At 39.4% G+C, this 16,324-nt stretch overlaps 1 protein-coding gene across 1 annotated transcript; it reads left to right on the forward strand.

The window, feature by feature from the left end:
* Positions 1-70: 70 nt before the first annotated feature.
* Positions 71-15,366, forward strand: LOC100494696 (kyphoscoliosis peptidase; the record flags this gene model as incomplete). The annotated part of the gene is made up of 8 exons (XM_031902747.1): positions 71-158; positions 1,539-1,604; positions 3,209-3,291; positions 3,381-3,489; positions 4,458-4,575; positions 5,784-5,969; positions 12,560-12,747; positions 13,903-15,366. Coding segments are annotated over 8 exons (1,752 nt in total), but the record flags the coding sequence as incomplete, so codon positions are not given.
* Between the last annotated feature and the right edge of the window lie 958 nt (positions 15,367-16,324).

A 16,324-nucleotide genomic window follows, 5' to 3' on the forward strand; every position in this document is an offset into this window, starting at 1 on the left:
TATGTCCCACTTGGTGATACCTGGGATCTGACAGAATAGTGCCTGTCAATCACAGTAACTGTGACAATAACATGATGACATTTTATCCCCTTCAGGTCACAAGGACAATATACAAATTGCTTCAAAAGGCAACTGGAGATTCTCTTTTCGTAACAGAGGTATGATAATATTGGGTTTTTTCTATATGAAACTGACACAATGAAATCCTGAAGCAGAATTAGGCAACCTGGGCTGCTGTTGAATTAGTAAGGGTTTGAATTATTCCATTAATCAAAAACAACCAAACAGATGTTTGCTTTCATTATTTTAACTGCAGCAAATCCATAAACTACTGGTTGATTTTTATGAGTTTGCAGACCTAGAGAAAATTAGCACAAGTGACAAAATTACACAATTAATATTATAGCTTGTCCCACCAGCATAACTAGAAAAACAAATTCTGGTGGGGGTTTTGGCTGCTGTATTTGCACCCATCGCTCCCATATAGTATAGTGATACTATATGAAAAAAAGTATGTGGGCACCATTTATGCCACACCCATTTTTGCCTATACAGGTGTCACTGTCAAATCGGTGCTATCTACCTTGTATCAAGGTTGTTTTAGGTGCATAATAACCCTGTGCACAAAGTAATAACATATAAATAATTTGGTTTAGAGAGATAGAAGGGAACAAATTTGAGTGGAAAAACTTGACTGGCCTGTACAGTGCCCTGACCACAATCCAACTGAACACCAGTTGATAAATCGGAATGCAACATTGCGGTCTCTGGTTTGTGCTACAATGTTTCAATAAAGCATTTCAATCCCTTTAAAATGTGCTGGGGTGCTGTACAGATTCTTTGGAGAAGCATCCAGTAATATAGACAAGTAGGGTTGCTGTAGACAACAAGTCTCCATGCAATAATCTGCACTCTCAAGAATCTTGGTGCAAATCTGTTTTATGCCCAGTGCTGAACCCAAATGTTTGGTAGTCTGTTTCAGTAAGGGGACCTTACATTACAACCACTGGGACATTATCAAAACAGCTATCAGCTGTCTGTGCCTGGATTTAAATTTTTTTTCCATGGAACAGAATATTTAAACTTTGCTAGAAACCTATATGAACAATTGATTGCAGATAGTGGGGATAAACTGGGCATTGATCTGTTAATACCTCTGGGTTTTGCCTTTGGGACAGTTACTTTTAACCTATTAATATATGCCCATGAAAGTACCACTATAAAAATTATAGCTTACTTGCTGATGATAAAAGACAGTAAACTAGAAAATGCATGCAGGATGGCACCATGCTACATACGAATATAAAAATGTGGGGCCTAAGTAGGAATATGGTGAATTAGGTATAATACTGATCATTTAAAAATGTTGAATTGGGTAATTAAAGGACATGTCTATTTCACTAGGAGGGGCCAAAATATTAAGCACACCCAGTAAAACAGACTTTGCATGTCCTTTAATGCCTTTGAAAAAGGCTAAAATATTCTCTTGAGGTGTATTGTTAGCTAACAGAGAATTAATTAAAGCTTTCTTGTTTCAGTTCAGGATGAAGCGACTGTCCAGCCAAAGAGAAAGAAGCTTGAAGATAAACAAATTACAACCTACAGTAAGGACCCTTGAAATGTCTAATTTCCAGAAATATACAGTATTTGTAGCAAAGTACACCTTTTGAAACATACTGTGCTGTATATAACATGTTCCATAAGAATGTGGCATTAGTTTGTTTGTTACTTTTTTCTGCTTTACATTTCATGTAAGATATAATTTTAGTATTGCAAATCCATATTAATGGGTAACCCCAAAAATAATATTTTGCCTAATGAAAATTATTTGTAAAGGTAATTGTAACTTAAAGCAGTTTTCTTGTCCCTGGTTCTGACCCATGAAGCAGAAACCAGCTCTTCTTCAGCTAAGACTCCTGTTCCGACAATGGCTTGGGTGCTTCTTCTATATCTCACGTGGCTTGTGCCAGGGGTGTAACTACAGGATAAGCAGACAATGCAGTTGCAGGGGGGGGGGGGGCAGAAGTTTAGAGGGCACAGTAAGGCCCCATTTAATGCACAATTTCAATATATCTTTATAGAACAGAACAGGTGAACTAATCAATGTTTTGGGCACTAAATAAATTTGCTGTGGGGCCCAGTAACTCGCCACTGGCTTCTGGTTTAATATTCAGAACCATCAATGCAAAGAATAGCAAGGAACAGACAGATACTGCTTTCAATAGCAATTACATTTACTAATAACTTTAAAGTAATAATTAATATATATTAAGACACTGCTTCTGTAGGCAAAGTTTTATTTTTGTTTTTACAACCATTTTAATCTTTGGTACCCTTAGTCTGAAACTTAAAGGAACAGTAACACAAAAAATAATAATGTTTTAAAGTAATTAAAACATTAAAGTTGTGTGTTTGCTTCAGAAAGACTACTATGGTTTATATCAGTGATCCCCAACCGTTTTGAACCATGAGCCACATTTAAATGTAAAAAGAGCAATTCAAATAAGGTTAGTAAGCCCCAGTAAGGGTTGTGATTGACTATTTGGTAGCCCCAATGTTGATTGGCAGCCTACAGGAGGCTCTGTTTACCAGTACACTTTGTTTAATGCAATTAAAACTTGCCTCCAAGCAAGGAATTCAAATATAAGCACCTACTTTGAGGCCACTGGGAGCAACATCCAAGGGGTTGGTGAGCAACATGTTGCTCCTGAACAACTGGTTGGGGATCACTGGTTTATATAAACAAGCTGCTATGTAGCCACGGGGACAGCCATTCAAGCTGGAAAAAAGAAGAAAAGGCACAGGTTACATAAGCAGATAACAGATAAACTCTGAAGAATACAATGGGAACCTATGCAACTTATATAACCTGTGCCTTTTCTCTTTTTTTCAGTTTCATTGGCTGCCCCCATGGCTACACAGCAGCATTTTTTGATGTTACTGTTCCTTAATTATGCCTTTATAAGTCTGTTGTTCCTGAATGTGGACTGGTGAAGTTACCTCAATACTTTTAACCTCATAGGGCACATTTACTTATGCAGTGCAAAATATTGTCACATGTCACCATGTTTTTACCCACAATGTATCTTTCAAGTGCACATAAATTGTGCTTGATTTTAACCTTTGAACTTACTTTTTACCTTGTTATTTTGGACTAAGAAGTAGGTTAGCAACTCTCCACTGACAACAAAATTGTTTCATATTACAGGATACCCATGGGACAAGGCAAGCCTGAAGTCTCTACAGATAGATCTGAAGGCTTTTGAGAAACTGGATGCTTATGCTGCAAAGGTAACAGTGCAGATGTTTCCATTCATTCACAACCTTCTTTACTTACAGTTCTGCATATATTCATTCCATTCTCATTCACTCTGCACTAGGTCAATGCTAACCAGACTGTTGACCTCTTGGTGAAGGAGCTGATCCGAAACACTCACAGTGACCTGGAGAAAACACGAGCTATCTGGATATGGATATGCCACCATATTGGTACCCTGACACTCTCTTCCACTCTCTTTCCACACAAGGAAAAGAGCAAGAGCTAAATGCTAAGCAACTTCAGGGGGTGCTTTAATAGCCATTAATAAAAAGGAAATTTATCTTAGAATTAAGATTTATAGTTGTCCATATATTTTTGGGTGTTTCTCCAAATGAATATGTAAACAGATCTTCTGATATTAGGGAGCCAATGACCCTAGCAACCAGGCAGTAGGCAAATGGAAAGGTTATTCCTAGAAAGAAAAGTAATTGAAAAATAATATGGCTATGGGATTCATTATCCAGAAAGCTGTTAGCCAGAAAGCTCCAAATTATGGGAAGACCATCTCCTGCAGAGCCCATTTTAAGAAAATCATTTTAATTTTTAAAAATTAGTTCCTTTTCTTCTGTAATAACAGGCCAGTGCCTTGTACCTGATCCTAAGGTATAATTAATCCTTAGTGGAGGCAACCAATCCATTTCCGTTTAATTAATAGTAAAGATTCTTTAGTAGACTTTCAGTAGGTATAAAGATCCGATGTATGTAACAAACGCTTATCTGGAAGCATTCTGGTTAACAAGGTCCCATACCGGTAATATTAATAATAGAAGTCTTGCCGTACAATTCATGTGCTTTACTGTTGATTGCGTCCGTGACCCTAGCATCGACTTCATGGTTTAGAGAGGAAGAAAAGTAAAGTAAACAATTAAATAAAATAAAAAATGATGGTAGTTTGGTCTGCGGAACACTTCCCCCAAAAAGAAATTCAGACTAAAATGAAAAGCCTGCTTTTGGGAGATTAAGAACTTACATGGGTTAAGTGCTTAGATAAGGGGTGGTGAGTTCCTTATGGTCTTAGCTGTTGTTGAGGCACAAATTCTATCCAGTTGTTGGCTAAGGATGGTGAGAACTGGGGATTCAATGGCTTAAGGTTTGTTTCCTCTGCTTTTTGATGGGGTTCTCCTTTGATTGTTACCAGAGTACGACACAGAGGGACTAAAAGACCTCAGCCAAGTATCCTGTGATCCCAATGATGTCCTCCGCACCAGAAAAGGAGTCTGCGCTGGGTACTCTTCCCTCTTTGAGTCCATGTGCAGGTAAATGGATCAGGGACAATGGGTATTTGACTGTAATTCTGTGTGTTCTGTTCATTGCAATACATTATTATATAACAGGTTGCAATCAGAGCAATATGAATAGATTGATGCACAAACTATTTGTTAAATTAATTCAGATTTAAATAGTGATCCCTAGCACCCCACCATGTAGCCTGCAAACAACTCCTCTGACAGTCCACACTGGGCTCCTCAGCAGTCCCAGTAATTATGCCACTGGTTCCCCTTTAAAGAGATGACAAAATGGACCTTATGGATGTTTCTTGTGTTTCAGAGATGGGAATCCAGAGGTAAAAAATGTATTACAATGCAAATTAAGAGATGTAGTGAAATTCAGAGGAGCCAAGGTATTTCAAAGTTGTCTGTGACAAGCCTAACAAACTTATGGCTGCTCTTGACACCACTGGTGATAAAGAAGTGTGGCACCAACTTTGGCATGCCTCCTTCCTGATGATATTAGGGTTCAGTGCAGCCTTGGCTTTCTCTGGTGGTGTTTGTAAGGAACAAGTCAATGATAGCTGTCACACAAATGATGTGACTTACTGTAGGTGAAAATGACAACCACTTTCTGGAAAAATGATGAAAGTGTTTTATTAACATTTCCTGAATCAATCTTAATTGTTAGACAGTAATGTTTTGCACAAAAACTGTGTGCCTAAAATGTATATGCGGCTTGATAAATATGCCTTTTATTACACGGCTATGCCTGGCAATCAGAGAGTGATATATTAAGTCCCTATTTTTTACACAGCATGATAAGTAGGCTGCCAAATAAACTGCAATTTGAGAGGGGGGAGTAAAATTATTATTAGTTGTGGAGCAGGGGATAGGCATGAATTGCACATTGCTAAAATTTATGAAGGAGGCAAAAAAGACATTACTCTGCCCCCAATACTGAACTTTGTTCATCAGCAACACAGCTTCCTTCTCAGGAAAGAATTAGGGTAATGATACAATAGGTTGTAGGACAAATTTAAGCAGTGATCCAAACTATTGCAACTTTACCATGTTCCTAACACCAACATGGCTTAGAGACAAGTTGTGTAGCTAACCAACACAAGTTAGTAACAGCCCCTGGAAGGAGACTGGGATAGGAGGTGCAGTAGCCATTGCCATTGTAAGTAAAACACATACCAAGGCCAGTATTTCCAAGAACAATTTGTGTGATTGAATGTCTATGTGACTTGTAGTATTGCAGGGGTGAAGTGCAAGTCGATGAGTGGATACTCTAAAGGTGGGAGATACAAAACAGGGCAAACGTTTTCGGGAGACTCTACCCATGAATGGAACATGGTGTATCTGGAAGGAAGCTGGCACTTACTGGATAGCACTTGGGGAGCGGGTACTACTTCTCACAATGAACCCTTTACTTTTAAGTAAGTACTCTTCTACAAACAGTATTCTGTGTGCTTTCTGTACTATCTTATACAGATTTTGGATCTTTTTTCCTATATCCAAAGGGGAACCCTTTGTGAATAGAGAAACAGAACTTTCATTTGAAGCAGCATAGGTGGTTTCTCACAGTGAGGGCAGTGAGGTTGGGGAATGCCCTTTCGAGTGATGTTGTAATGGCAGATTCTGTTTATGCCTATAAGAGGGGCTTGAATGATTTCTTGAAGAAGTATAGTATCCAAGGCTATTGTGATACTAAAATCTACAGTTAGTATTAATGTTGGTATATATGGTTTATCTATGTGAGTGTATAGGTTTTGTATAGGTATGTGGATATATGTGCACTTGAGGGACCATTTGAAGGGGTTGCACTTCATGAACTTTTTCAACTTAACTATGTAACTTAGGGTTGTCTTTAGTAGTGTGCAAAGGTGTCCACCATGCACTCTACTCTTTGTGCAGCTCTAATTTACTCAAAAGGAGGCTTTGACCCCCCTGAGCGTCTTGTAGGTGCTGCACAGCTACCCTGAAACCTATAATCTGATAGGGACTTGGTACCAAATGCAGCCTCCTTCCTAGCTTCAGTATTTAGACAGGCTATGGTTTCATATAATGGAATACAGGAGAGGAGTCATATGCAGCATATGGTAATCATTGCTGCTGCTACTTACTCCCAGCAACCCAGCTCTGAGACTTCTGCAGTGGAGTTTTGTGGGAGAGGGTTACTTAAACAACAGGGCCCAGGAGGATATGCATAGAATGATGTGAACAAGGCAAAAACCTCAGACTCAGACAAGAGAAGGCTGAGTCTGCAAAGGAGTCAGTTGCACCTTTATGGAGATTTGGAAAGTCCTGCAACATGAGTATTATTATAGATTCATTATGAAGATGTCTCATTATGAAGAGGTCTCATAAATAAAGCTAATTTATTTTATGTCATATTGGAGTAATATGTTTTAGAGTATATATATATATATATACAGTTCAAAAAGTACAGCACTCACGAAATAAATGGTTACCGATTGCCTGGGTGCAGTCCTCAGTAGCGTAGACAGTAATTGAAAATGGATCGCATCACACAGGACTTATAGAAAAAATAGGTTTTATTTAGGTGCAAAAACAAAAAACTGACGTTTCGGCTACAACAGTAGCCTTTCTCAAAGTTACACGTAAGCAAACTAAACACAACTTAAATACACAGTGTGGCGGGAAACTACATAGTGACGTGGACACATGACGTATACAGTGCAGTGTAAAAAAACCCCGATCCCTATTTTTATGTGCTTAAATAAACAACGAAAAATAAATATAAACTGGTTAACATGAAAAAAATGAAATAAACAGATTTTAAATACTCATAGTATGTTGTGTCATGATTATTTCAACACCACCGTTTAGCTGCTCGACTCGTACATATCGGGTCCAGAGAGCTCAGATGTCGGTTCCACAGAACAAACATCAGTTAAATACTAAATGACATTTATTCACGGAAATCATTGTATATCGTATCACATATCATAACATTAGTTAAATATTAAACAACCTTTATTCACGGAAGTCATTGTCTATCATATCACTCGTTAATTCATTATAAAAGAACCAACAATCCGCTAGGCGGTGAGAAATGGCACTTAAAAAGTAGAGTAAGAGTGTTAGCATAGAAGTGGTGCAGCTAGCATAACTGTTTTATGTCAATTTCATCTTTCAATTGTAGAGGGTAGAGGTGATAGAAAAGCCGTGCAAATACCTCCCAGTGTCGACACCCTCCAGTGCTTCACTTAAATGCTAAAGAATCCGTCCCGCCGTGTCTTCAAGGGCTACGGAGGAATGAGTTGAATTCCCTCAGTCATACTAGTACATAATTTACGAGGTAGGCTTACCATGCTTCAGAAGCCCCGATGTCAGGCATATTCAGTGTTACGGAGTATGTAGTAGTTACTGTCGGTCTTATTGCGTCACCTGCCTACCGCAAGTGTCAGAGGTCCCCACATATCATTAGTAGCGAGTGTCAGAATGTGGAGTTTACCCGTACTGATCTGGTTGGACTCGTACTCACTTTCTTTCAGCTCTGCGGCTGTCATAGTGAGGAGTTGGGGTCAGGCATCGTCCTTTTACAGCGGCTGCGGCTGCTAGAGTCAGGAGCATAAAGCCTGCGGACCATAAATAAATATTGAATATATATATAAGGGCCATGTTGCGTGGTGCAGCTCTGCGGCTATTCTGATCCAGTTGGACCCGTAGCTCTGCAGCTGTCAAGGTAAGTGGTTGGAATCCGGCATCATCCTTTTACAGCAACTGCGGCTGCTAGAGTCAGGAACGACATGCCTCCCAACAAGTGTCTAGAACAGAGTAAAATAAAATGTACGGACTAACTTGGATTGGTCACCCAAGACTGGGTTATAATAAGTGTATTTACTCATGGTGTCGCCTCGACTTTCGTTGTTCGGATTACCAAAAAAACTTAGAGAGGGGTTATTGGTGTGAAGTCTACTGAGGGGGTCTGGACAGTGGGTTGAAAATAAATATGGGAGTGAGCAAAGAGGAAAAGGAAAAGAGGAGAGAAAAGATAACAAATCCATCCCGAGTGTGGTATTTATAGTGCAGTGAGAACGAGATGAAGCATATCCAAAACCGTGTAGGAAACCCTAAGGAAGGGAAGAATAAAGTGATATATAGAGCATAAATATATGTATAATAATAATGATCAAAGAGAAAAAAAAAAAACAAAAATCACGGACTTAAGCATATAACTCACTCAAGTACGGGGATCTCCTGTATTTGCAATGAGAGAGGTCATGTTAACAGTACGTAAGCCACAATGTACCAATATGTATCAATTACCAATTACGTGCCGCCTAGGCCTTTGTCCATCAAAAAAGCGTTACAAATAAGTAACTTAATTGAAAGAGTTATTACCTAGAGTATCAACCTCGTTTAGCAGAGAACATAGATAAGAAAGCCAAATCACATAGTGCCCTCTAGTGTATCACCAAAAAATATATCATTAGTACATGTTCATATTAAATACATTTTTCAAAGTTATGTCACTGTATAGCTGTAATAGAAAGATTATGTTTTGCTGGGCTAAAATGATGAAGTCCAAAGCACTATTAATTAAGGACAGTCATGGCAGATAGAAAGATGAATAGGAGACCATTTCATTCAAGCCCATAGGGTTCAATGTATTTAGTCTATGGATCCAACGAAGTTCCAATTGTAGAAGCAGTTTCTCCCGGTTCCCTCCTCGTATTGGGAGGGGAACGTGGTCTATGATCATACTCCTTAGACTAGCCAAAGAGTGGTGTTGTGTCATGAAGTGATTAGCCAATGGAGTATCAGCCTTCCCACTATCCAGGGCTGATCTGATAGCCGATCGGTGGTTGGCCATTCGGTCCCGAAAGGTCGTGATGGTCTTGCCCACGTAAAATAATCCACATGGGCATTTGATGAAATAAATAATAAACCTGGAAGTACATGTTAGTCGGTGTTTGATGTAAAACGTCTTTCCTGTGTGGGGATGGTTGAAACTGGGTCCAGTTATTAGACTGCCACATGTGGTGCAGGATGGACACCTATAACATCCTAATTTCGTGTTGTTAAGCCATGTGGTTGGTTGTTCAGATTGATAACAATGTGTTGGGTCTGTTTTAACCAATACATCTCTTAGACTTTTTCCACGCCTGTATGCGATTCTTGGTGGAGTCCTGAAGATGGGAGGCAATGTCTTATCCTTGGCTAATACAGACCAATGGTCAAAGATGGATCTTATGAAGGTTTCTTTATCTGGTGTATATGTAGTTAGAAAAGTCAGATGGTCCGATGTAGAATTCTGCGACCTTGCTGTCCCTTGGAGTAGATCACTCTGGTTGAGGTTTAGTGCTCTTGTTTTACATCCTATTAGGTCATGTTGGTTGTAGCCTCTCTCACAAAATCGATCAATCAGATCATCGAGTTGGTGCCCCAATTGTAATGGATTTGAATTGTTTCTAACCATACGAACCATTTGTGAATATGGTATACTTCTTAGTAAATGTGGGGGATGACAGGAGGTATGATGTAGGAGCGTGTTCCTGTCAGTTTCCTTTCTATAGGTGGTCGTTATGATAGTGGAATTCCTGAGTGTCAATGAAAGGTCCAAAAATGTAATATGTTGTGTGCTGGTTTCAAAAGTAAATCTAATTGTGGTAGGCAATGTATTTAGGTCCCCAATCATTTGTGTAAATTGTTCAAGAGTCCCCGTCCAGATTAGAAACAAATCGTCGATGAAACGATACAATGTGTAGATATATTTTCCATATGTAGGGAGTATGTGGGTCTTTTCGTAGTGTGTCATATATAAATTGGCGAAAGAAGGGGCCACATTTGACCCCATACTGGTGCCGCTAGTTTGTAGGAAAAAGGATTTTTCAAATTTGAAATAATTTAATGTCAAGCAAAAAGTGAGTAATTGCATCAGAAATTCTACGGGGGGTCTCAGAGGGTCTGGATGTTGGTTGAGTACCTCCCTCACTATGTTGAGGCCATCAGGGGTAGGTATGACCGTATAGAGTGAGGACACATCCATAGTGGCAAGGATAGCATTAGGAGGTAATGGGGTGACTTGGAAAACTTTTTTAAGAAAATCACCTGAGTCTTTTATATATGATTGTGAACTTTGTACAAGGGGTTGCAGATAATGATCCACATAAATGGCTAGTGGCTGTAGAATAGAACCCCTAGCACTCACTATTGGTCGGCCCGGAGGGTTTGTCAGATCCTTATGAATTTTTGGCAGTGTGTAAAGGATTGGACAAATAGGAAAATCTTGTCGCAAGTAGTTAAATGTGTCATCAGTTAGGATTCCCATAGTCAATGCCATCCGTAAAAAGGAGTCAATCTGTTTTTTGAATTCAAATGTGGGATCCTTAGGGAGTTGGCGATAGGTGTCTGTGTCCATTAGCTGGCGTAAAATCTCAGTTCTATAGTTGGTGTAGTCCTGTATCACAATGGAGCCCCCTTTATCCGCTGGTCTGATAACAATATTAGGGTTATTGGCCAGACTCTCCATTGCTTCCCTTTCGCTCCTACTTAAATTTGGAAAGAACTTGGGTTGTGTGTCAATCTTCCTAGTTTCGTCAATCATTAGCCTCGTGAATGCTTCTATAGATTTCGGGGTATTAGTGGGTTCAAAAGAGCTAGGGGCCTTGAACCTAGTGGGTTTCTGCTCTGGGACCCGAAAATGTTCTTTCAATTTTAGGGTACGTTGAAATCTATGTATATCTATAAGAATATCGAGTGGTTGTGTTGTATTGGAAGGAACAAAAGATAGTCCTTTAGATAGAAGGCACATCTCTTTATCAGAAAGTATGTGGGTACTTAGATTGAAAATTACTTTTTCTGAGGTCTGGGCCCCCTTGTAGCTCTTGTGTTTACTCCCACCCCTTCTCTTATGGGGGCGCCCCTGTCTCTGGAGGAAGTGGGGAGTCCTAAAAAAGTATGTGTGGGTTCAAGGGTAGGAGGAGAGCCAGTGTCAATTATGGAGGCGGATGGATCAGTGTTTCGATTGTAAAAGGACCTTCCTCTCCCTCTCCCCCTTCCTTTCCCTCTTCTCGGAGTGTCACTATCAGAGGAGTTAGACGTGTATGGGGATGAGTCAAATTGGTGTCGATGTGCGGATCTTTGGGGTCCTCTGGGGCCAGTGCGAGTGTTCGTCTCCCCCCCCGTGAGCCACCTATACACCCTCCTACTTTGATAGTCTGTAGCAACAGTTAGTACCTTTTGTTTCTTGAATTTGTGAAGTTCAGTTGTGTAATGTGAGAGTTGCAGTTGCAGTTTTTCTAGCCACTTAGTATCCTTATCAGCAGAGAGTGGTTGAAGGTGTGCCAATTCAAAGGCAGAAATTTCAGTGCGTACCTTGTTCAAATTCTTTGAGACTTCATCGATAACCAGCAGCATGAGATCCATGGAACATTTATTTAAAATTTGGCACCATCGTTTGCAGAACTCGATGTTATTCCTGCCGATTGTAGGGATATTGCGAATCCTAAATCCTCTGGGAATGTGCTGCTTCTTATAGAAATCAGACAAATAAATTCCATGTAGTTTGAAATCAATCTCTTTTTCTTTTAGCCTGAGTAGTTCATGGTATAAGTCGGTATTGGAAGCAGTGGGGGAAATTTCATCCGCTGTTTCAGTGAACAAAATCTCTGCTGCCTCTGCGTCGGAAAATTGATAGCCCGTCAATGGTACATCAAAAACATCACTATTGGTGATAGTTGCCATACCACCAGTACTTAAGTAGTAATAAGAGTAATTAAGTAAGTCTCTAAACACGGGTGCCGTTTCCAATAAATAAGCATACACAGTTCAAAAAGTACAGCACTCACGAAATAAATGGTTACCGATTGCCTGGGTGCAGTCCTCAGTAGCGTAGACAGTAATTGAAAATGGATCGCATCACACAGGACTTATAGAAAAAATAGGTTTTATTTAGGTGCAAAATATATATATATATATATATATATATATATATATATATATATGTGTTATCCCTGAAAATGAATCTGTTATCCCTGAAAATGTTCCTTTCTTTAAGGTACAATGAATTTTATTTTCTAACTCACCCTGCACTCTTCATTGAAGACCACTTCCCAGAAGAAAACAAACACCAACTCCTGGAGCCTTGTGTTTCTCTAAAACAGTTTGAAAAACTAAATCGTAAATGCTATTTCTACAAAATGGGGTTGCTCTCCTCTTGGCCGGATACAGTCACTGTTGAAACAGGTAACTTTTTAATTATTTAAAAATAATTTCAGCCATTTATGAATATTGTGGGAACACAACTAACTTGTTGTGGCTTATAAAAAACAAACAAAAAATAATAATTTTCCAGTTCTGCATGTGTGCCATTATGCCACATTATGGCTTCTTCTTAGCTGCCATTTTGGTACTTGGAACTTACATTAGCATAAGGGAATACTTACCTGCCAAGCACTCTGCACTGGACTGGACTGGCCATTGGGAATCAATGAAAAATGGCAGAGGGGCTTATTATATATTGCCTGCCCCACTACTATGTCTCAGGCACGGAGGTGGGACAGTAAATTACTTTCACTTTCCATTCAGTGCTTCATAGATGTCACTGCACTCCTCACATTGCCCTGCCGCTCCTTATGGCCTATAGTTGTGTATCCTGTATGTGGGCATCGGCATCAGATCCCCCTTCCTGGTGCATAGACAAGATTTTGTCACGATGCAAAACAGTTTCCACAAAATGGCATCTGCCTGCTTGCAGTGATGTTGAATTCCATGACTGAAGGGAACAAAATTTAAATAATTTATATGATGTAAGTAAAGTGTATTTTGCTCAACAAATGTGATAAAAAAAGGATTTGGAATTATTTCCAGGACAGGTTTAAAGAGCCAGTTTTCAGTTAAAAGCTTGTGCTATAATTATTCATTAGCATATGATATGTCTATTATTGAGAGAAATATACACATAATGACCTGTGCTCTGATAAACTTTAGTCACTCTTCCCCACTGCTGAGCTGTACATTTGATTGATGTCCCCCCCAGCAGCCAATCAGCAGAACAACGGCAAGGTAACAAGATAGCAGCCTCCCAATAATTTAGGGCATGAAATTCTCTGCCAGCTAAAATACACTGCCTCATGTGCAATTAGCCTGTGATAGTTTGTACAGTAAAGGAGATATAGATACACACAGTATGCTCTTGTAAATAATGGTACATTGACGTATATGACCAATAACTCCAGATCTTAAATTCATTATACAGTGAGGGGCAGAAGTAATGGCACCCAAAATACATTAAATAAAGTGAGAGACATTGAGGTAGTGGAACCAAATTACTTGAGATGTGTGGGCATGTTTATAATTGCTACTTTACTCTTTTTCATTGTTGTGTCCTTTATTGTCTAGTGAAGGGAAAAGTTACTTTTACCCTTGAGGGGCGTCACCATTTACTCTTCTTATTTCACCTGAATAAGACGGAGACTCCAGGTTTGATGCAGCTGACCGAGCATGGAATGAAGCTTGATGTTTACCCGCAAAAGACTGGAGAACAGATCCTACAGATATTTGCCAAGAGAGAAGACTCAGAAGGAGTATATGACTGGATTCTTGATTATAAAGTTATATGCAAATCTGTGGACACAAATATGAAGATTCCAAAGTGTCTCATGAACCCTGTGGGCCCCAGCTGGCTATCGGAAAAGGCCGGACTCTTTCAGCCCTCACATCAGGACCCAGTCATTTACACTGAAGATGGCTGCTGTACTGTCAGCTTTGCACTGAAAGGGAAACTGAGCATTTTTGCAACCTTGGACTCCAGTGAAATCCAAATGACTTCAGATATGAAGCACAGACACATCTTCCAAACACAAAGAGAGAATGATGTGGAATTTAAGGTTCGACTGCCAACATCTGGCACTTATGTTCTTTGTGTCAATGTAAAGGATCCTAATGGTGACACATACACTTCTCAGTGTAAATATGTCATTTTTTGTACCAATCATACAGTACATTGGCCCCAGTTTCCTCTGGTTTATGGAACCTGGGCCAAACATTATGAACTGCTCGGGCCCCTAGATGGAATTCTTCCTGAGAACAGCAATATTTCATTTAAGCTCAGGGTTCCTGATGTGACTGAAGTATCTGTGAGGGGCGGGAAAAGTTCCTTCCCATTGTCTCTCACTCCCCAGGGATACTGGGAGGGGATGTGCAGTACAGGTGGAAACCAGGAGCTCAATGTTACTGTCAGTTTTAAAGATAACCCCAATGTCTATAACTACATCATGCAGTATGAGGTGGGAAAGAAAAAACAGATAAAATGACAATGAAGTAAATGAGGAAGAAATTTCAGATTTAATTGCTCCAATTCTAAATGATCAACTTATGAAGCATCAAATATTGACCAAATAGTTTTTAAATTTGTGTGTAAAAGAATGTGTTGAATGTATTTTCTTTACATAGTAGCCACATTAAGCCTTGAAGTATTCTTTGTAGGTATGAAAAATATGCAGCTTGGCACAGTTGTCTTAGATGAAAGGGTTACAGGGCTGTCTTGTGGCTGGAACTGCACAATAAGAAGTTGGACTCACTGGACCCAGCTTCCAATCCTTACACTGCTAATGGGTATACACGTTTATCGTACTAAGAATGTAGCTTTCATGGATATGCACAAGTTGCCAGTATTAAGAAAACTACAAAACAGTCTACATCAGTGCCAAAACTATCCCAAGGTAAAAGGGGCCCTTGTTGCACTATGCAGAAGACCTGTCTGACTGCTGAGGTGTCAGACACTTGTAAATTTTGTTATAGAAACACTTAATAAAGGGCACTAATGGGACCAAAACATGATCTGTCCGGCTCAATAAAATACACATTCACTGCATATATCTTTGCCTTTTCTTTGCTACTCTGTCCAGAATTTCTAGCTAACATGAGGTATTGTGGTTTGTGGGGATGATTCATAGGGGCACATTTACTAATCCACGAACATCCGAAAAGCGTCCGAATGCGTTTTTTTCGTAATGATCGGTATTTTGCGACTTTTTCGAGCGCTCAATACGAAACAGTTGCGACAATTCGCAAAAGTCGTAATGGCTATGAAAAAGTTGCGACAATTCACGAAAGTCATAATGGCTATGAAAAAGTCGCGACAATTCACGAAATTTGCAATGGCTATGAAAAAGTCGCGACAATTCACGAAAGTCATAATGGCGGGGAAAAAGTCGCAACAATTCACGAAATTTGTAATGGCTATGAAAAAGTCGCGACAATTCACGCAAGTCGTAACGGCTACGAAAAAGTCGCAATAAATACTAAAAAGTCGCAAAATGTTCGTTTTCCAATCCGAATTTTTCGGATTCGGATTCGTGGATTAGTAAATCAGCCCCACAGAGTCTGCCATGGGCTGCACGCAGAAAATCATTTTGACAACAAGATGTTATGACTAAGAATATTGGCCTGTCTAAAGCATATAAACCAGAATCCCAGCATTTAGAGAGTAGCCAGCCACTGAAAGTTTATTCTAGGAATACTTGTAAATATATTTGGTCTCTAAAATTATTGCCAATATTGCAATCCAGTCTTACCTAGGGTTAAATGTTGAGAAAACTGGGCAGAAATTTTCAACTGGACAGCTTACTTAAAAACTGGGCGGTCACATGTTTACATGTTCTGAATTTTTTTTTTTTTCAAGAAACATATTAGTGGTTCAAATCCTTGTGTTTATAGAACTACCAGGAGCCTTACTGATAGCAAAGGAACCAAACTTAATTAGATTAATATGCTAGAAACGAGAACCTAAACAATCTCTATACCTTTAAGTCCATTAGTG

Source organism: Xenopus tropicalis, chromosome 5, assembly GCF_000004195.4.
Source record: "Xenopus tropicalis strain Nigerian chromosome 5, UCB_Xtro_10.0, whole genome shotgun sequence".
Classification (NCBI taxonomy): Eukaryota; Metazoa; Chordata; class Amphibia; order Anura; family Pipidae; genus Xenopus; species Xenopus tropicalis.